General features: G+C 40.8%; 1 protein-coding gene across 1 annotated transcript in view; it reads right to left on the bottom strand.

Annotated features, from left to right (window-relative positions):
- Positions 1-996: 996 nt before the first annotated feature.
- The window catches only part of UBE2G1 (ubiquitin conjugating enzyme E2 G1), a gene marked incomplete at both ends in the record, with an annotated part of 119,080 nt that continues 97,055 nt past the window's right edge, over positions 997-23,021 (bottom strand). The window contains 3 exons of the mRNA XM_080713278.1: positions 997-1,083; positions 6,693-6,871; positions 17,223-17,320. Of these exons, the coding sequence (XP_080569404.1) occupies positions 997-1,083; positions 6,693-6,871; positions 17,223-17,320 (364 nt within the window). The remainder of the gene's footprint in view (positions 1,084-6,692; positions 6,872-17,222; positions 17,321-23,021) is intronic.

Genomic DNA, 23,021 nt, shown 5'->3' with positions numbered 1-23,021 from the left:
AATGTCCCTGGGTTCCAACCAAAACTAACTAAAACAAAACCAGGAGACCAAGAAGCAAGAATAAGCTGGGAGTAGTAGTGCACGCTTATAATCCCAGCGCTTGGGAGGCTGAGACAGGAGGATCACACAAGTTCAAAGCCAGCCTCAGCTACCGAGTGAGGCTCTCAGCAACTTAGTGAGACCCTGTTTCCAAATAAAATAGAAAATAGATCTGGGAGTATAGCCCAAAGGCCGAAAGTCCCTGGGTTCCATGCCCAGCACCACCAAAAAAAAGAAATTACATTGGAAATTTTACCATCAAAGAAAAGAACTAGACCAACATCATACAACTATTTTAATACAGAATATCTACTTACAAACAGGTGGGTCAAAGCCAGGTGTGATGGCACACACTTAAAATCCTAGTACTTGGGAAGCTAAGATGGAAGGATCACAGGTTGGAAAACAACCTCAGCAATTTAGTGATGCTCTCAGCAACTAGTGAGATCATGTTTACAAATAAATTACAGCCTTAAAAACTACTTGTTAGCTGGGCATGGTGGCACACGCTTGTAATCCAGGCATTTGGGAGGCTGACACAGGGGGATCGTGGTTTGAAGATAGCCTCAGCTTCTGCCTTAGTGAGGCCCTTTGCAACTCAATGAAACCCTGTTTCAAAATAAAGAATTAAAAATAGGCCTGGGGGTGTAGCTCGGTGGTAGAATGCCACCCCCCCCCCAAAAAAAAAGGCCAGGCATGGTGGCGCATGTTTGGGAGGCGGAGACAGAAAAATTACAAGGTTCAAGGCCAGCCGTGGCAACTTAGTGAGACACTATTTCCAAATAAGAAATAAAACTGGGCAAGGGTGTACACTCTGAGATAGAATGGATCCAGATTCAATCCTCAGTGCAAAAAAAGAAATCATTACCACAGCATTTAGGAAAAGGCAAAATAGTAGTATGATTTTAAAGTAAACTTACCCTGAAATAAGAGAAGTTAATAGCTGCCGAATAAATGTCACTCAAAAGCAGTCTCTTGGCTTTTTCTTACACAGCGGGCAACTTTCCTCTTAAATTCTCCGTTTCTGTCTTCCCTCCATTCTTTCTGTAGGTTTAAAAGTAATATAAAATGATTTTATGTAAATTCCTGCTTATAATCTCTAGTATGCAGTTTAGTTTTAAATGTAAGCCTTTGTTAACGTGTACACTTTAACTGTTAAGCAGTTTAAGCCAAGCCGGGCGTGGTGGCACACGCTTGTAATCCTAGCATTTGGGAGGCTGAGACCGGAGGGTCGCGGTTCACTGACAAACTCAGGTACTTAGTGAGGCCCTTTGCAATTCAGTGAGACCCTGTTTCAAAATAAAGAATAAGCCAGGCGTGGTAGCGCATGCTTGTAATCCCAGTGTTTGGGAAGCTGAGACAGGCAGACTGCACAGGTTCAAAGCCAACCTCAGCTACTAAGGCTCTCAGCAACTTAGTGAGACCCTGTTTCCAAATAAAGTATAAAATAGGTCTGGTAATATAACCCGGAGGTAGAAAACCCCTGGGTTCCAGTTCCACCCCCAGTGCCACCCAAAAACATTTTTTAAAAATAATAAAGAATAGAAACTAGGGTGGGGAGGTGTGGCGAGGAGGTCGAATGCCCCTGGGTTCCATCCCCAGACCAGCCCCTCCAAAAAAATAGTCTGAGCTGAACAGGATGTGGTGGCACATGCTTGTAACCCCAGCATTCGGGAGGCTGAGACTGGAATATCGCATTTCACAGACCCACAACTTAGTGAGACCCTGTTTAAAATTAAAGACTAAAAAATAGGGTAGAGGGTGTAGCTCCGAGGTCGAATGGCCCTGGATTCAATCCTCAGACCCGCAAAAAAAAAAAAAAAAAAAGTTTTGAGCCAGGCGTGGTGTGTGCATGCTTATATCCCAGCATTTGGGAGGCTGAGACAGGAGGATTGCAGTTCATGAACAGCCTCAATTATTGCAATTAAGCAAGACCCTGTTTCAAAATAAAAGAATAAAGAGCCGGGTGTGGTGGTGTACACTTGTAATCCCAGCATTTGTGAGGCTGCGACCAGAGGATCACAGTTCATGGACAGCCTCAGCTACTTAGTGAGGCCCTTTGCAACTGAAACCTGGTTTCAAAATAAAGAATTAAAAAAAAAAAAAAAAAACAGGGCAGGGGCTGTAGCTCGGAGGTCGAATGCCCATGGGTTCCATCCCCAGACCCGCAAAAAATAAATAAATAAATAAATAAATAAATAAATAAATAAATAAATAAATAAACAAAGAAAGAAAGAAAGAAAGAAAGAAAGAAAGAAAGAAAGAAAGAAAGAAAGAAAGAAAGAAAGAAACAAATGAGCAAAAAATAGGGCTGGGGGTGTAACTCAAAGGTAGAATGCCCTTGGGTTCCCATCCCCAGTACTGAAAAAAATAAATAATTTTTTAAAATAGGGCTGGGAGTATAGCTCGGAGGTAGAATGCCCCTGGGTTCCATCCCTAACACTGCCCCCCCCCAAAAAAAAAGTTTGAAACACCAGGTCTGTGGTAACGAATGCTTGTAATACCAGTACTTGAGAGGCTGAGACAGGAGGATTGCAGGTTCTTGGCCAGCCTCAGCTCCTTAGTGAGGCCCTCAGCAACTTAGTGAGACCCTGTTTCAAAATAAAGAATAAGATAGGGCTGAAGCTATAGCTCAGAGGTAGAATGCCCTAGATTCAATCCCCAGCAACACACACACACACACACACACGCACACACACACAGTTTCTAGTTGGCTATGGTAGAACATGTTTGTAATCCCAGTACTTGGGCAGTTGAGAGAGCATCATAGTTTCGAGGACAGCTTCAGTAAGTAGTGAGACTCTCAACCTAGCAAGACCCTGTTTCAAAACAAAAATAAAATAGGGCTGGAAGCGTAGCTTAAAGATAAAATGTCCCTGGGTCTAATCTCCCATACCACACACAAAAAATGGTTTGATATGGTTAAAAAAAAAAAAAAAACAGGCAAAATTCTTTTGTAAGGTGCTCTGCTGGAATATACAAGCAGAAATGTGGTAATTACCTCTACAAGAAAAATTCTCTTTTAAACCCAGGACTTGGAAGACTAAGGCAGAAGGATCGTAGGGATTCAAGGACTGCTTCAGCAAGTAGTGAGACCCTGTTTCATCATAAAAATAGAATAGGGTTGTGGGTGTAACATGTTTGTAGTATAACCTTGGGTTCAATCCCTAGTAACAGACACACAGTTTCCTATATTTAAGGTAGACAGGTGAGATGCAGCACACTGAAAAGATACTGAGTACAACCAGGTGTGGTGATGCACTCATGTAATCCCAGCATTTGGGAGGCTGAGGCAGGAGGATCCAGGTTCGAGAACAGCCTCAGCTACTTAGTGAGGTCCTCTGCAACTTATGAGACCATGTTTCAAAATAAAGAATGAAAAACAGGGCTGGGGGTGTAGCTCAGAAGTAGAATGCCCCTGGGTTCCATCCTCATTACCACACAAAAAAAAAAAGAAGAAAGAATGAAAGAAAGAAAAAGAAAAAGAGGAAGGAAGGAAGGAAGGAAGGAAGGAAGGAAGGAAGGAAGGAAGGAAAAGATACTGAGTACTACTAGAGAAAAACATGGGCAAAGAGATAAATTATCACTGTCTCCGCCAGGCAAGGAAAAATGGGACACATGCAGGTACCTACACAATTCCAATGAGAAGAGCTGATTTTACCCACCAGTAGATAATAGGCCCAGCCTGTGTTTCTTTTTCTTAAATATCATTGATTTGAAGATGACTATCCTTGCCTTTGCAAAGGAAGAGACTCAAAAAACAAATCTGGCTCTTAAAGCTAAACCCATCAATAAGTGGATCATTACATCTATCGGGCAATCAAGTATACTGATAACAAGTAGAGAGATTACTATGAAACTATGGAAAAAGGGAATTGATCTGGGCCAGGGGAGCAGAAAGTCAATCATCATCAGGTCTGAACAAGAGAGGTATGAGCTCTCTGTGGGACAACTGAGGAAATATGGGTATAAACTCAAGTACTGTGATTACAAGCACTTGCCAGGACACCTAGCTAGCAAGTGCTACTTCTAAGCAAAGGATAGGCTGGCAGATGATGACTACAAAGCAGTGACTAGCTAGCATAGTTATCCTTTGTTGACTCTACTGTGCCGTGTACTGTGGACTACAGACAGGGGCTGTTTATCATAAATATGTTATATGCAGAGAAACTATGAATTCAACAGCAGAAAGGATGTTCCTCAGATCTATTCTCCTGAGAACCTCCCCCGCCCCAGTACAGGGGATGGAACTCAGGGGCATTCTGCCTCTGAGCTACACCCCAGCCCTATTTTTTTATTCCTTATATTGAAACAGGGTCTCATTGAGTTGCAAAGGGCCTCACTAAGTAGCTGAGGCTGTCCTCAAACTCCATCCTCCTGTCTCAGCTTCCCAAATGAAGGGATTACAAGCGTAAACCACCACACTCAGCTCCTGAGGCCCTATTTAAATAAATAAGTTGGATATTTTTTCAAGGTATAAGCCTTCATAATCAGGGAAAATGGTAAAGAAATAATCCAATAATGGAGGTTTTAGATGACAAGAATTAGATTAAAAAGCTTGCAACAGAAACAAGACAGCCTAAAGTTTCAATGGAACCAGAAAAAAGGAGAAAAGGCTTATCAGAGAAAAACAGCGAATACAGAGGAATTAAAAGCCTTTATATTCAATGTCTTCCCCCTAAAATAATGATAGTATGTGGATTTTATACAAATATAATGAATACTAGAATCAGGGGTGCTAGCATATTGATACCAAAGTCATTACTCTTCATATTTGCATTTATGATGCCCTCCTTTTGCTATACCTTAAACTGAATTTACTATCTGGCTTGCCATCCACTCAAGTGAAATAAACACTACCCTGTGTCACACCCCAACACTCAAAAGGTTCCAATGTGCCTTCTCAGACCCTCGCTTTTTATTTTTTGTGGCATTGGGGACTGAATACAAAGTCATTCTAACTCTAAGCTATACCTCCAGCCCTATTTTATTTAATTTTTTTGTGTGTGTGGTACTGGGGATGGAACCCAGAGGCATTCTACCTACAAGCTATATCCCCAGCCCTATTTTTTATTATTTATATTTTGAAACTGTCTGAGTTGCAAAGGGCCTCACTAAGTAGTTGAGGCTGAATGTGAACCGCGATCCTACTGTCAAATCCTCCCGAATGCTGGGATTACAAGCATATGCTACCACACCCGGCTTCTATTTTTTTATTTGGAAACAGGGTCTTGGTAAATTGATGGGGCTGGCTTTAAAGTTGCAATCTTTCTGTCTCAGCCTCCTAAGTACTGGGATTATAGATGTCAGCCACTATGTCTGGCTAAACTTAACTTTGATCACATAGAATAAGTGTGTGTGTGTGTGTGTGTGTGTGTGTGTGTGTGTGTGTGTGTGTGTGTGTTTTTTTTTGTTTGTTTGTTTGTTTTTTACTCGGGGTAGAACCCAGGGAATTTCTACCTCTGAACTATAGTCCCAGACCTATTTTATACTTTATTTGGAAACAGGGTCTCACTAAGTTGGTAAGAGCCTCACTAAGTAGCTGAGGTTGGCTTCAAACCTGTGCGATCATCCTGTCTCAGCCTCCCAAGGGCTGGGGTTACAAGTATGTGCTACCACACCTGGAAAATAACTACGTCTTAGCTGGGTGTGATGATGCATGCTTGTAATCCCAGTACTTGGGAGGTTGAGACAGGAGGAGCACAGGTTCTCAGACAGCCCCAGCTACTTAAGAGAGGCCCTCCACAACTTAAGTGAGACCCTGTTTCAAAATAAAGAATAAGCCTGGCATAGTGGCACACGCTTGTAATCCCAGTACTTGGGAGGCTGAGACAGGAGGATCGCATAGGTTCAAAGTCAGCTACTTAGGCTCTCTGCAACTTAGTAAGACCCTGTTTTCAAATAAAATATAAAACTGGTCTTGGAGTATAGACCGGAGGTAGGAAGCCTCTGGGTTCCATCACCAATACCACAAAAAAGAAGTAAATAAATTAAAAATTTTAAAAAGACAAAAAAAGAAAACTACATTTTTACCCCATATATCCCTACCCTGCATTCATTGTATTTATTTGTTGTGATGTCATTCTATCTCTCAGCTACATCCACAGTCCTATTTTCTGTTTCTTTTGTTTGCTTCTTTGGTGGTACTAGGGATTGAACCCAGGGGCATTCTACCTCCGAGCAACAATAATCTGCAAGCAAAGGGGCCTCACTAAGTAGCTGAGGCTGGCCATGAATGAGATCCTCCTGTCTCAGCCTCCCAAGTACTGGGATTGCAAGCAAGCGCCACCATACCTGGCTTTTTTTTTTTTTTTGGGGGGGGGGGGTTTTGCTGGGGATGAAACCCAGGGCCATTCATTATACCTCCAAGCCACACTCTCAGACCTATTTTTTATTTGGAAACAGCATCTCACTAGGTTAAGAGATTCTCACTGAGTTGCTGAGGCAGGCTGCAAACCTACGATCCTCCTGTCTCATTCTCCCAAGGACTAGGATTACAGGTATACACGACCATACCTGGGGCAAGTTGAGTTTCAAGAGTTTAGGGGTATAGCTCAGTGATAGAGCTATTGCCTAGCATGTGTGACTTGTAGGTTTCATCATGAAGTGTGGAGGGCATAGGGGGAATAGTGGAGAGCATATGACCACCTTACCGCAGCATCAACATTAGCCGGTGAATCTCCATTAGGGTCTGCCAGCATAGAAATGACACTAATCATAATGGTTTCCACAGTGTGAATAGGAAGCCAGCGTTCTTCTGGCTTTTCATAACCATACTTATCCTCCCCAGGCTCATGAAGAATAGAGATGCAAACATCACCATTTTTATCAACTGCAAAACAAAAGAATAAAAGTCATATTTAATATATCACTAATTTGGTTACATGTAAACTATTTATTGCAAAATACAGACCTGAGCCACATAGTATCTGTATAAAACATTACTTATATATACAGATTTCCAAAACAAAATCTGCTTACTTTTTGGGAAAGCTGTGTACCAAATGCACATGGTCAACCTAACAAATATGAAACTAAGCTATTTTTTGGTGTGTGTCTGTGGTACTGGGGATTGAACCCAGCAGCATTCTACTTCCAAGCGACACCCTCAACCTTTTCAATCACTCAAATACTTGGATTACAGCCATGCAACACCAAGCCCAAGTAGGCTATTTTTTTAATTTATGTAAAACTTTAACACAGCTGGGTATAGTCACACACACTTATAATCCCAGAACTTCGGGGACTGAGACAGGAGGATCATGGGTTCACAGACAGCCTCAGCTACTTAGTGAGACCCTGTTTCAAAACAAAGAATACAGGGCTGGAGGTGTAGCTCAAAAGTAGAATGCCCCTGTGTTCCATACCCAGTGCTACCCCCCCAAAAAAATTTTTTTAATTAAATTAAAATAAGACTTAAGTCGTAGCTCAGAGATAGAATGTTCCTGGGTTGAACCCCAGTACCAAAAAATAAAATTAAAAGAATTGCAACTACTTAGCAGAAGGATCCCAAGTTTGAGTATAGCATTAGCAATTTAATGAGACAGATTTTTTTTTTAATGGTACTGAGAATTGAATCAAGAGGCATTCTACCTCCAAACTACACTCCCAGACTGATTTTCTTATTTGGAAACAGGATCTCACTAGTGTGAGAGAGTCACTATTTATTGACCATAAACCTGCCATCCTACTGTCTCAGCCTCCCAAGTATTAGGACACCCAGCTCTAACTTGTTTAGTTACTTATTTTTGGTAGTACTGGGGATTGAATGCAGGGGCATTCTACCTCAGAGCTATACTCCCAACCCTATTTTATTATTATTATTTATTTACTTATTTTTGTAGTACTGAGGATGGAACCCAGGGACATTCTACCTCCGAGTTAGACCCCCAGCACCCCCTCCTTTTTTTTTTTTTTTTTTTTTTACTGTACTGATGATGGGAATTGAGCCTGTATTGATTGATAATAAGAGCTTTATTAATAACTAATGGGAATACACTTTCATACTTAGGCAAAACAATAAAATCCTTTTTCCTGCCTCTAAGCTGTAGCCAATATCGACCTTGGTGAACTAAAAGCTAGGTGTTAGCCCAGCTAAACATGAAATGTTAAAACAAATACTAAATTCTCAAAGGAGTTTAAAGTTAAAAGAACCCTATATTAATTACCAAGTACACAAAAGCATTAATGGTCCAAAACTTCAATGCTTTAAAGATAAGTTTTCAACATAATAAAAAACTTCTAGCAAATAGAGATAGAAAAAGGCTAAAAACTCCCCAAGGACATGAGTGGATGGTACAGGCCTTCTTCTCCAAAGCAGGCACATACCATGTAACCCCTGATCTTGTTAACCAAGTAACACTGCTTGGCCATAAATCTAACAAGAAAGACTTGCACCATGGAGATAATTGGTGGGCCTGTACCTGCAGTGGATTGGGGGTTGTTAAAAAGACCATTGGCTAAGCTGGATGAGAGGAAGATAATGAATCCTTATAAAAACTATTCTGTGTTCAAAAACTTCAGTGTCTTTTTCAAGGCACTCCACGGTGTCCCTCTGACACAGTCTGTCCCTTCTTTCTACTTTTGTAATAATAAAAATTGCTTAAGCTTGCCGCAGTATAGTTCTGGGTATTTTTTCTAAACTAGCTAAGAACAAGAACCCAAGTTGACATCTCAAACTGTTACAGAACCCAGGGACATTTTACCTCTGGGCTACACCCACAGTCCTATTTTTTTAGGCTTTTTAATTTTGAAACAGGGTTTTACTGAGTTGCAAAAGGCCTCGCTAATTAGCTGAGGCTGTCCCCAAACTGTGATCCTCCTGTCTCAGCCTCCCCAATACTAGGATTACAAGTATGCGCTGCCACGCCCAGCTTATTGCATTTTTTTTTTTTTTGTGGTGCTGTGGATTGAACCCAGGGGTATTCTACCTCTGAGCTACACTCCTAGCCTGATTTTTTTATTCTGTATTTTGAAGCAAGGTCTCACTAAGCTGCAGAGGCCCTCACTAAATAGCTGAGGCTAGCCACAAACCCGGATCCTCCTGTCTCAACCACCCAAGTACTGGGATTACAAGCATGCACCACCACACCTGGATTTTATTATTTATTTATTTATTTATTTATTTATTTATTTATTTATTTATTTATTTATTTGGTACTGGGGTTCCTGGAAACCCTTCTACCTCCAGGCTACACTCCCAGACCTATTTTATGCTTTTTTTATTTGGAAACAGGGCCTCTTAAGCCAGCAAGGCTGGCTTCGAACCTGTGCGATCCTCCTGTCTCTGCCTCCCAAGCATGCGCCACTATGCCCAGCTTTTTGAGAACAGGGTCTCTTAGGCCTGTGAGGCTGGCTTTGAACCAGCAAGATCCTCTTGTCTCTGCCTCCCAAGCGTAGGGATTACAAGCATGGGGATTACAAGCGTGCGCCACCATGCCAGGCTACTTGTATTTTTGAAACAGGATATCATTAAGTGTGGGTGGGCCTCACTAGGTTGCTGAAGCTGGCTGCAAATCTGCCATCCACCTGTCTCAGTGGATCCAAGTACTAGGATTACAGCCATATAAAAAAGCAAATTTGGGCTTCAAAGGCTTGTAAGTTTTCCTGAGGAAATGGAATACAGTGCTGCACTATTAAAAATCACATAAAAGTGAAGCCCCCCCCCACACACACACACACACTCTCCCTCCCCCTCCTTCCCTCCCTCTCTCTCTCTCTCTCCCTCTCCCTCTCCCTCCCTCCCTCCCTCCCACATCCCAGGACCTTTTAGTCTTTTTATTTAATGGGATTACAAGCCTGTGCCACCATGCCCGGATGAAAAATAATTTTTTGAATATGAACTGTGTGCCGGGACCACACCAGACATGGGGGTATAGCCCTAAATATGATAGACAAGGCTTCAATATTACAAGCTTTTCTACAATTAAGGTCCCTCTTCTCAAACCACTGCCACCTGCTTGTAAAATCTAACTAAAACAAAACCAGGAGACCAAGAAGCAAGAATAAGCTGGGAGTAGTAGAGCACGCTTATAATCCCAGCGCTTGGGAGGCTGAGACAGGAGGATCACACAAGTTCAAAGCCAGCCTCAGCTACCGAGTGAGGCTCTCAGCAACTTAGTGAGACCCTGTTTCCAAATAAAATAGAAAATAGGTCTAGGAGTGTGGGCCGGAGGTAGAAAGCCTCTGGGTTCCACCCCCAGTACCACCAAAAAAAAAAAAAAAAAAAATCAAGATACAAAGTTCAGCACAAAATTTTATAGTGTTATAATTTTATAATGTTTTCCTTACTATTATTACAGGGATCATTTTCAAAGATATTTTCTTTGAAAACATGACATTTAAAGTGTGTGTAGAATTCTATCACAGAGAATCAGTTTAAAATCCTTTCCCTTTTCTAAAAATTATTAGGTTATCACTAATCTAGAATCTTTAAAATTTTGACTTATTTCATTTCAAGAAAATATTTGTGGGGTGGGGGTTATTGAGAATTAAACCCATGGGTATTCTACCTCCAAGCAACACTTCCAGCCCTTTTTCTTTTCAAGAGGACCTCTCATTACACTGCTGAGGCTGTCTTTAAACCTGTGATCCTCCTGTCTTGGCCTCCCATGTCCTGGGATTACAAGTGTTTGCCACTAAACCAAGCTATCAAATAGAGTTTTTATTTATTTATATTTTGGTGGGTCTGGGGGTGGAGCCCAGCGTCATTCAACCTCCAAGCTAAACCCCCTGCCCTATTTTTTATTCTTTATCTTGAAACAGGGTCTCACTAAGTTCCTGAGGGCCTCACTAAGTAGCTGAGGCTGTCTGCAAACCACGATCCTCCAGTCTCAGCAATGTAATCCCAGCATTACACTTTTAATTTTTCTGTACTGATACTGTTTATGTATGACTAGTTTAAGTAGCATTTATATTTAGTTTAAGTAAGTAGCATTCCCAAATGTTTTCAGCACAACAACTGAAGGGCCAACTTGACTCCATCATGTATAAGACTCTATGCTGTTACTCTGGAATGTATGTGTACCTGTGGAACCCTGTTTAACCTTTGCACTGTTTTTCTGAAATTGTAACCCTTTAACCTATGCCTACCTGAAATTCTAACTACCCCTTGAATGTAATCACCACTCTTCCTCCTCTCTTTGTTCTCTAATAAAAATCAGGTAAACTGCTCAGTACAAAGTTTGACCCCTCCCCTAGGAAAACCTAAGACAAGGACAGAAGAAGGGCCTAGCCAACCAAAAACTGATACCTGTCTCAGTTAAGGGGGCTTAGCCAATATGAAAAAGGTCAAATATAGTTCAGGGTTTTATGGGTTTTCTTTCAGAAAAGGGGCCTAGCTGACTGGAAGGGCGCACAGCTCTAATAACTGGCTCCAGAGTCTGCAGCCCCAGGTACCTGGTAATTTTCCTTTTGGCTAAATTCTTTTAATAAAATTTTTAATAATCTGTTGGTGTGTGGCTCTCTTCATCCCCGCATCGTCCCAGCCCAACACAACTTTCCACATTGCAGGGCATGGTGGCACACATTTGTAATCCCAGTAATCGGGAGGCTGAGACAGGAGGATTGCAGGTTCTTGGCCAGCTTCAACTACTTAGTGAGGCCCTCTGCAACTTAGTAAGACCCTATTCCAAAATAAAGAATAAAAAATAGGGCTAGAGGTATAGTTTGGAGGTAGGATACCCCTGGGTTCAATCTCCAGTACCCGCCCCCCCCTCAAAAAAAATTAATCCTACAGTAGATGAAGCTGAAGCTGCCATTTTTCTTTTTCTTTTGGCATTAAAGATTAAACCCAGAAATACTCTATCTCTGGAGCTATATTCCCAGTCCCACACCCCCCACCCATTTTTGAGAGTCTAGCTAAATTGCCCAAAAAACTCATTAAATTACTCAAGCTAGCTTTGAACCAGTCTAGTCTCAGCAGCCTTGTGAAGCTACAATCTGAACCTCCCAAATACGAGGATTACAATCCTGTGTCCTGTGCCACCGTGCCCATCTGGTCATTTGTTTTTAGTAATTCTTTGCAGTCTTTGTATTTGTTTATCTGCTTATTTACTTTGGGGCTGGGGATTGAACCCAGGGGCATTCTATCTACGAGTCAGAGGCCCAGGAATGTGTGCGTGTGTTACTGGAAAGCCTTATTTTTTATTCTTTGTTTTGAAGCAGGGTCTCACTGAGTTTCAAAGGGCCTCACTAAGTAGCTAAGGCTGTCCTCGAACCACGATCCTACTGTCTCAGCCCCTCAAATGCTGAGATTACAAGTGTGTGCCACCACACTGGCTTCTATCTTATTTTTAATTTAGAAACAGGGTCTCATTATATTATGATGAAGCTAGCTCAGAACCTGTGACCCTCCTGTCTCCGCCACCCAAATACTAGGATTACCGGCATGTACCACCATGCTGGGCTGTGTATTTTTTTTTTTTTCCCATTTAGCAGTACTGGGGATGGAACCCAGGGGCATTCTACCTCTGAGCTACACCCCCAGCACTATTTTTTATTTTTAATTTTAAAACATGGTCTCACGGAGTTGCAAAGGGCCTAAGTAGCTGAAGTGGTCTTCAAACCACAATTCTTCTGTCTCAACAACACAAATGCTAGGATTACAAGCGTGTCACCAGCTGGTGTCTGTGTATTATTTTTAAAACTAGAAATTTTGTGCCCCCAACATACAACAAATAAGTGGTACTACTACTATTTTTCTTAATAATCACTTTTTTTTTTTTTTTTGCAGTACTAGGGATTGAACCCAAGGGCATTATACCTCCAAGATACACTCCCAGCAGCAGCAGCAGCAGCAGCAGCAGCAGCAGCAGCATAGTATTGGGGATGAAAACTAGTGGCATTCTACTTATGAGCTATAATCCCCAGCCCTGTTTTTTTTTTTTTCATTCTTTATTTTTAAACAGGGTCTCAATGAGTTACAAAGAGCCTCGTTAAGTAACTGAGGCTGTCCACGAACCACGATCCTCCTATCTCAGTTTCCCAAATATGGGGATTAAAAGTGTGCACTGCCATGCCCAGCTCCCCAGCCCTATTTTTTATTCTTTATTTGGAAACAGGGTCTCACTAAATTACAGAGGGTCTCACCTAAGTAACTGAGGCTGGCCATGAGCATCTCATGAGATCTTCCTGTCTCTCAGCCTCCCAAATACTAGGATTATAAGCATGAGCAAGGACATCTGGCTTAAGAATCACTTATAATATTTCATTCCATTTAGAGTTTTAGTACAATTTGCCGTTTCGTTAAGAAAATTAAATTGTAGTTCAAGCTGGGCATGGTGGCATGTTTGTAATCCCAGCATTTGGGAGGCTGAGACAGAAGGATCACGATTTGTGGACAGCCACGGCTACTTTGTGAGGCCCTTCACAAATTAGTGAAACCCTGTTTCAAAATTTAAAAAATAGAGCAAGGAGTTTAGCTCAGGTTGAATGCCACTGGGTTCCATCTCCAGTACTGCAAATAAATAAATAAATAAATGGTTGGGGATGCAGCTCAGAAGTAGAATGTTCATGGGTTCTGGGTTCCATCCTAGTGCCGCAAAAAAAAAAAAAAAAAAAAAGTCACTCCATGGTCAAAGGACCTGGCATCAATAACTGAAAAAAACCACATCTTTTCAATCTTAAAACTAAACTCCCTGAACCATGCATACCTTCTAGCTATCTCATTTCTCTTGAGGTTATGCATATAGAACTATGAAAATCTGACTTGCTCTCATCTTCTGTATTATTACTACTTATATATTTTTTACCTTACTAGAAATTGGCTTCTGGTTTTTATCAGGACACTAAAACTATTACCACAAAATGTTCTGAATAACATATACTCCAAAAAACCTTTTTTTTTTTTTTGTTTTTTGTTTTGTTTTTTGAAGTGCTAGGGATTGAATCCAGGGGCACTCTACCTTTGAGCTATACACTCAAACCCTATTTTATTGTTATTTTGAAACAGGGTCTTGTTAGTTTAACGAGAGTCTCATTACTTGCTGAAGCTGTCCCTGAACCTGTGATTTCCTGTCTCAGCCTCCCAAATACTGGGAATATAGGTGCTTGCCATCACACCCAGCTTCCATTTGCCTATTTGAAACATACAATGGCTTCTAACTATTATGTTTACAAATTGTACACCACCACCACAATCAATTTTAGAATATTTTTTTCCTGAGGTACTGGACATGAAACCCAGGGTCATTCTACCTGCAAGCTACACCCCCAGCCCTATTTTTTATTCCTTATTTTGAAACAGGATCTCACTGAGTTGCAGAGGACCTCACTAAGTAGTTGAGGCTGGCTGCGAACCTGGATCCTCCCATCTCAGCCTCCCAAATGCTGGAATTGCAATCGTGCACAAACACACCGGGCCTCTGTGATCTTAAAGACTGGCTTTACTTAGCAAGTTTTGAAGGTAGAACCATGTTGTAGCATATACAAATGTTTCATTTCTTTCTACTAGCAAATAATATTACTTGTTAAACTAGGGATGAACCCAGAGGCATTCAACCACCAATCTACATCCCAGCCCTGTTTTATTTTTTATTTTGAAATTGAGTCTCAGCTGGGCATGGTGACATATGCTTTTATTTTTTTATTTTTATTTTTTGGTGTTGGTACTGAGGATGGAACCCAGGGGCTTTCTACCTCCGAGCTATACTTCCTTGTACCTTCTTTGAAAACAGGTACAAAAAGATTGTTTATCACATATCTAATAATTCAAGTGAAAGCAGGAGAACTGCCAAAAGCATTGAAATAGATGAAAGAAATGTCAAAGCACTATGCACATTATCACCTATTCATGTATCCAGGAATCATACAGGAATTTCAATCATTAATGCCTTCGCCACAATTAAATTGTTAGAGATATTATTCCCCTTCTTACAGGTATTAAAAGTAACTGTGTATCTCTTTCATAATTGCTGCTGTGTTAGATGTAATAAAATATAGTACTAGCTCCCAATAAAATATAAAATAGATCTGGGAGCATAGCCTGGAGGTAGAAAGTCCCCTGGGTTCCACTTACATTAGTGCACACACACACACACACACACACACACACACACACACACACACACACACACAAGGTCATTGTCAATCATATCGTGGTGCATGCTTATAATCCAGACATTTGGGAGGCTGAAATATGAGGATCATGATTCATGTACAGTCTCAGCTACTTAGTGACGTCCTTTGAAACTCAGTGAGATCCTGATTCAAGATAAAGAATAAGCCAGGCGTGGAGGCGCACGCTTGTAATTCTCACACTTGGGAGGCTGAGACAGGAGGATTGCGCAGGTTCAAAGCCAGCCTCAGCTGGCTTAAGAGACCCTGTTTCCAAATAAAAAAATATAAAAATAGGTCTGGGAGTGTAGCCCAGAGGTAGAAGGTCCCTGGGTTCCATCCTTCCATCCCTAGGACCACCAAAATAAAAAAATAAATAAAAATAAAAAATAAAATAAAGAATAAAATAAAATTAGGGCTAGAGGCATAGCTTGGTAGCAGGATGCCCCTGGGTTCCAACCCAGTATTGGGGAAAAAAAAAAAAAATGAAAAAGAAAAACAGTCAATGTCAAACTGGGTGTGGTGGCGAAAGACTGTAAGCCCAGCATTTGGGAGGCTGAAACAGAAGGACTGCAGTTAGCAGCCAGCCTCAGCTACTTGGTGAGGCCCTCTGCAACTCAGTGAGACCACTGAGTTGTTTTTCAAAACAAATCCCAGTACTTAAAAAAAAAGTCAATGTCATCACTTCATACCCAGCAGTATTACTGGATGTTCTCCAAGCTATGGTATTTCATTTGATACCATCAATCCCCTATGAGGTAGGTGATAAGAATATAAATAAAAGTTAAGAATTGTTCAAGAACTAAAAACTAAGGTAAGAAAATAATATTTTAAAAACAGGTTTAAAGCCGGGTGTGGTGGCGCATGCTTGTAATCCCCGCACTTGGGAGGCAGAGACAGGAGGATCGCGCAGGTTCGAAGCCAGCCGTGCGCACTGGCTTAGGAGACCCTGTTTCCAAATAAAAATGTAAAAATAGGTCTGGGAATGTAGCCCGGAGGTAGAAGGGCTTCCAGGAACCCCAGTACCACCAAAATAAATAAATAAATAAATAAATAAATAAATAAATAAATAAATAAATAAATAAATAACAGGTTTAAAGCCAGGCATGGTGGCGCACACTTGTAATACCAGCATTCAGGAGGCTGAGACCAGAGGATCGCAGTTCATGGACAGCCTCAGCAACTTAGAGACCCAGTTTTCAAAATAAAGAATAAAAAATAGGGCAAGGGGGAGGGGGGGTAGCTCGGAAGTAGCATGTCCCTGGGTTCCATCCCCAGAACTGCAAAAAATAAAAAATAAAAAATAAAAAAATAGAGATGTAGGAGGTGTAGCTCAGAGCTAGAATGCCCCTACGTTCCATCCCTAGTACTGAAGGGAAAAAAAACAAACAGGTTTAATCACCTGTCAGTTTGTAATAGCATGTTCGTAATTATATGAGTCCATTAATACTACTCAGTAACCAGATGTGGTGGATGTGGTGGCACAGTCCTCTAATCCCAGTGCTTGGGAGATGAAAACAGGACTATCACAAGTGTGTTTGCCACCAGCCTCAGCAACTCAGGAAGACTCTCAGCAAGTTAGCAAGATTTTGTTTCAAAATAAGAAAGGACTGGGGGTACAGATTTTAGGTAGAATGGCCCTGGATTCAATCACCAGTATCCCCCAAAAAAGGATGGTTTGGAACACTGAGTCTCAAAAAGAGTTGAGAGCTAAGTAAACAAAAAAAAATCTTTTCCACATGATCCCTATGAGTATTCTCTTTTAAAGCTACTACAAGCCGGGCGTGGTGGCGCACGCTTGTAATCCCCGCGCTTGGGAGGCGGAGACAGGAGGATCGCGCAGGTTCGAAGCCAGCCGCGCGCGCTGGTTTAGGAGACCCTGTTTCCAAAATGAAAATGTAAAAATAGGTCTGGGAGTGTAGCCCGGAGGTAGAAGGGCTTCCAGGAACCCCAGTACCACCTAAATAAATAAATAAATAAATAAATAAATAAATAAATAAATAAAGCTACTACAATGAACACAATGAACTCAAAGCAATTTCACCCACGACTACATCTTTCTTGACTTTGAAATCTTTAGTGTTAGGTCATCACTTTTCCAAATGTAAAATTAAAACTAGAAAACTTACCATTTGGGTGCCAGATTTCTGTAATGAATTTCATTTTAGGAGGCCGGAGAGGATAATCTTTTGGGAAAGTGAGATGCGCCTTAAAAACACCACCTTCACTGGAAAGAAAAAAAATTTCTGCTTTTAAGTACATCATCACTAAAAACAAGTAAAAAATAACGCATATAGGCACAAACACTAAAAAATGAACTCAAAGAATAATCTAGATTACTTGTTATACTTACTCAAGAAAACTAGCAAAATGAAAAAACTAGTCTGATAAAAGAGAGACACCCAGATCAGACCACATTACTGCTATGCTACACATCTTTCCATCAGTTCCCAATAAACTTAGGGCAAAATTTAGAAACTTTAACAATGCCCATAGGGCTCAAGCTGCCGATTTCTCTATGCTGATCTCATACTATCATCCTTCTCAAGTATGATCTTATGTACATATGTGAAATTACCAATGCCAATCTTAATATCATATTTGGGGAAGGGCAGAGGGTATCATATATGGGGAGGGATCTGAGGGTAAGTTCACCAAGTACTGTGTCCCCCATCACTCTCAATTATATTACAATGTACCAATAAAAGCATATTTAAAAAAGCACAAATATTTATGCAGCACTTACATGTCAAACATGAGTACAGTAATAAACAAAATACGGTCTCTCTCTCAAGTATTTACTATTCTACTGACCAGAAGTGTTCTCTAAGACAACATTCTGCAATATTAAAGATTTTCTCTATCTGTCGTGTCCAATATTAGTCACTTAAAATATGGCTTATAAAATTGATGAAATAGCCGGGCATGGTGGTGCAGGCTTGTAATCCCCGTGCTTGGGAGGCGGGGACAGGAGGATCGTGCAGGTTCGAAGCCAGCTTTGCTGACTTAAGAGACCCTGTTTCCAAATAAATATAAAAATAGATCTGGTAGTGTAGCCCCACAAGACAGAAGGGTTTCCAGGAACCCCAGTACCACCACAAAAAAAAAGAAAAAAAGAAAAAAAATGATGAAATGACTTTGTATATGTGTGTGGGGGTGGGGGGGGGAGGGTAACTGGGGACAGAACAAAGGGGCACTATACCTCCGAGCTATACCCCCAGATCTATTTTTATAATTTGGAAACAGGGTCTCACTAAGTTGCTGAGAGCCTCATTCAGTAGCTAAGGCTGGCTTCGAACCTATGTGATCCTCCTGTCTCAGCCTCCCAAGTACGGGGATAACAAGTGTGCGCCACCACACCCAGCTCTCATCATTTGATTTATTTTATTTTATTTGGTGGTACTGGGGTTCCTGGAAACCCTTCTACCTCCGGGCTACACTCCCAGACCTATTTTATATTTTTATTTGGAAACAGGGTCTCTTAAGCCAGCACAGCTGATTAGAACCTGTACGATCCTCCTGTCTCTGCCTCTCAAGTGCAGGGATTACAAGGGTGTGCCACCATGCCAGACTCTTTTGATTTCTGAAACAGCTTCTCACTGAGTTGCAAAGGGCCTCGCTAAGTAGCTGAGACTGTCAGTGAACCGCGATCCTCTGGGTTTCCATCTCCCAAATGCTGGGATTACAAGTGTGTGCCACCATGCCTAGCCAAATTAAGATTAAAAGCATCAATAAAAATCTTTTCTTTCGTTATATTTCTTCATTATAGGTACTAATAAGTATAATTACAAGAATGAGCTAAAAAGAGATATATAAATAACTTTCACATTTGCAAACTTTAAGAAGCCCAGCTCAAATTTCTTAACTCCTTTAGTACTTACAAGCGTTGGTATCATTTTTTCATTCATTCATTCACTCACTTTTATTTACTTAGTGTAAAGTACTAGGAATCAAACTCAGGTGCATTCTACTTGAGTTATACCTCTAACCCTACTTATTTTGAAACAGTGTCTAAGTTGTGAAGAGCCTCCTCTTTACATTTATTTTATATAAATAATATACTCTATATGGCCTTCTGAATTTTTTTGTTTTTTGTTTTTTGGGTTTTTTTTTTTTGGCGGTACTAGGGATTGAACCCAGGGGCATTCTACCTCTAAGTTATAACCCCAGCCTGATTTTTTTTATTCTCTATTTTAAAACAGGGTCTCACAGAGGGCCTCACTAAGTAGCTAAGGCTGGCCTGGCACCGCGATCCTCCTGTCTCAACTCTCAAGTAGTGGGAATACGAGCATGTGCCACCATGCTCAGCTGGCTTCTAATTTTTTTGTGTGGGGGGGTACTGGGGATGGAATCCAAGGGCTTTTTACTCCAGGCTATACTTCCAGACCTATTTTATTTGAAAACAGGGTCTCACTAAGTTGCTGAGAGCCTAAGTAACTGAGGCTGGCTTTAAACCTGTGCGATCCTCCTGTCTCAGACTCATGGTGATGCAAGTGTGTGCCACCATTCCCGGCTCTTCTGAAATTTTTTTTCCCTCTTTTTGGGTTGATCTGGGGGTGGAACACGGGGCATTCGACCTCCAAGCTATACCCCCTGCCCTATTTTTATTCTTTTATTTTGAAACAGGGTCTAAGTTGCGGAGAGCCTAAGTAGCTGAAGCTGTCTGCAAACCGGTATCTTCCCATCTTAGCCCCCCGAATGCTGGGATTACAAGCATGCGCCACCACACACGGCTTTTTCCCCCTGGCACTGGGAACAGACAAGTGCTCTACCACTGCGCTACATCCCCCAGGCCAGGATCTTAAGTTTGAGGACAGATCAGACAATTTATCAATACCCTGTCTCAAAATGAAAAATAAAGGAGTGATGTTATATAGCTCAGTAGCAGAATATCCCTGGGTTCAATCCCCAATACCTAAGGTTAAGAAAAAACACTTCAAACCTTATATGCCATGGCCAGTGGTGAAAACAAAACTTCTTGAACAGACTGACCAATGATGAATAAAGAAAAACAGTCAAGAGATAAATAATACACACACACACACACACACACACACACACACACACGTGTCAAACTTTCTATAAAAACCTACTACTGCTCTTACCTGAAATCTTTGTTTCTGTGGCTATCGACACAACTTGATAATCAAGAGGAAAATAACAGTATCCCACGCCATTTCCAGAATAAACAATCCACAGAAAGGAAGCCCTAAGAACCTATGCTTAGAGCAGAAGATGTAGTTCAGTGGGAAAGCATGAGCAAGGCCCTGGGTTCAGTTCCCTGAACTAAAACTTGGAAATATGCATATATAACACTAAACCAGCTGGGCGTGATGGTGCATGCTTGTAATCCCAGCATTGGGTAATTGAGACAGGAGGATCACAGTTCAGGGAAAGCTTCTGCTACTACTTAGTGAGGCCCTTTGAAACTCAATGACACCTGTTTCAAAATAAAAAATAAAAAAATAGGGCTGAGTGTATACCTCAGAGATAGAATGCCCCTGGGTTCCATCCCCAGTACAACAAAAAAAGAAAAGAAAAAAAAAGCCAGAGGTGGTATCACATATCTTTAATCGAAGTGCTTGGGAGGCTAAGAAAGAAGGATCACAGGTTCTCAGCCAAACTTAGCAACCTCATGAGGTCTTCCACAACTTAGTGAGAACCTGTTTCAAAATAAAAAATAAAGGGTCGGGCATGGTGGCGCACACTTATAATTCCAGCATTCAGGAAGCTGAGACCTGAGGATCATGGTTCGCAGGTGGCCTCAGCTACTTCATGAGGCCCTTTGCAACTCAGTGCGACCCTGTTTCAAAAAATCCCATTATGTGGAAGGTTCAAGGCTAGCCTCAGCTACTTAGTAGGCTTAGACAACTTAGTGAGACCCTGTTTCAAAATAAAAAATAGGGCTGGGGTGTAGCTCGGAAGTACATGCCCCTGAGTTCCATTCACAGTACTGCAAGAATGAATGAATGAATGAATGAATGAATGAATGAATGAATGAATGAGGGCGTGGAGACACACACCGTAATCCCAGAATTTGGGAGGCTGAGACAGGAGGATCACAGTTTGCAGACAGCCTTGATTACTTAATGAGGTCCTTTTTAACTCAGTGAGACTGTTTCCAAATAAAGAATAAAAAATATAGCTGTGTGTGTAGCTCAGAGGTAGAATACATCTAGGTTCCATCCCCAGTACCACAAAAAAATAAATAAAATAAAAAATAAGCCAGGCGTGATGGTGCACACTTGTAATCCCCACGCTTGGAAGGCAGAGACAGAAGGATCACGCAGGTTCGAAGCTAGCCTCTCTGGCTTTAGAGACCCTATTTCCAAATAAAATATAAAAAAAAAGAAAAGAAAAAAGGTCTGGTAGTATAGCCCAGAGGTAGAAGATTTCCATCCCCAGTACCACCAAAAAATAAAAATGAATAAATAAATAAATAAAATGGGGCTGGAGGTGTTGCTAACAAGTAGAAAGCCTAAACCGGGGATGGTGGTGCACGCCTGTAACCTCAGAATTCAGGAAGCTGAGACAGGAGGATCCGAGTTCACAGCTAGCCTCAGCCACTTCCTGAGGCACTCTGCAACTTATTGAGACCCTGTTTCAAAATAAAGAATAAAAAATAGGGATAGGGGTGTAGTTCAAAGGTAGAATGTCCCTGGGTTCCATCCCCAGTACCACACAAAAAAAGGTAGAATGCGCGCACACACACACACACACACACACACACACACACACACACACTAGAAAATTCAATAATATAATAACTATATTAATATTCATGGGGGGGAAAACCAACCTTGTTAGTCATGGTGGCATACCCCTCCAATTTCAATTCTTGGGAGGCTGAGACACAGGATTACAGGTTTAAAGAAGCTAGGTTTAGCACCTTAGTGAGGCTCTCTGCAACTCCTCCAAACCCTGTCTCCATTATAAAAATAAAAGAGGACGCAGGGTGTGGCTCTCAGGTAGAATGCCCCTAGGTTTAAGTCTTAGCAAAACACACACAGCATCAAACACTTGAATGAACCAGCTATAGATGACAGAGTATAAAGAATGTGGAACACACTCTAGTGATTAAATGAAGGCTAATGGTGCTATAACAAAATATCCACTAGATTTTACAGAATTTTGGTGATATATTTTCTTTCTTTCTTTCTTTCTTTTTTGCGGTAGTGGGGATGGAACTCAGGTACATTCTACTACACCCCCAGCTCTATTTTTTTTTTTAGTGAAATTGTCCTTTATTTTTTTTTAATTTTTTATTGGTACACTGTATTCATACATCATAGTGGGATACAAAAAACTTTTGTAGACATACATGCACACATCGCCCAGTCAGCCCCCACCTGATCCTCACCCCATTCCCTCCCCATCCCTCCTTCCCATGGTTGGCTTAGTGGTTGACATCTAGTATTACAGCAATTTATCCAAAATTAAAAATGATAATCTCACATAACAGTTTCATTTGTCTGATAACAAGCTTTTGATAACTTAAAGATAACATTTCAATATTTCTTTTTGCTTTCTTTCTTACCAGAGAATATTTTTTTCTTTTTTTTTTTTAGGTGAAACTATCATATATTTATATATTTATTTTTCAGAAAAAATCTATCCTAATATGGAATATGGACTCTAGATACCCAAAACGATCTCGAAATAAAAAGAACAAAGCTAGAAGATATATATTTTCTGATTTTAAACCATATAAAGCTACAATAATTGAAACAGTGTAGTACTGTTCTAAAGGCAGATATATAAACTATTGGAGTTCAATAAAAGCCTAGAGATAAATTCTTCCCTATATTGTCAAGTTATTTTTGACAAGGTTTCCATGAACATTTGGTGGAGGAAATAATAATCTTTTAACTAAATATTGTTGAAAAATAATAATTACATGAAAAAGAATAAAACTGGAACCTTACCTA

The sequence above is a fragment of the Muscardinus avellanarius genome, assembly GCF_963383645.1.
Source record: "Muscardinus avellanarius genome assembly, chromosome: 16".
In the NCBI taxonomy this organism is placed as follows: domain Eukaryota; kingdom Metazoa; phylum Chordata; class Mammalia; order Rodentia; family Gliridae; genus Muscardinus; species Muscardinus avellanarius.
The sequence above is the reverse complement of the archived record's forward strand: the minus strand, read 5'-3'. Positions and strand labels throughout refer to the sequence as shown.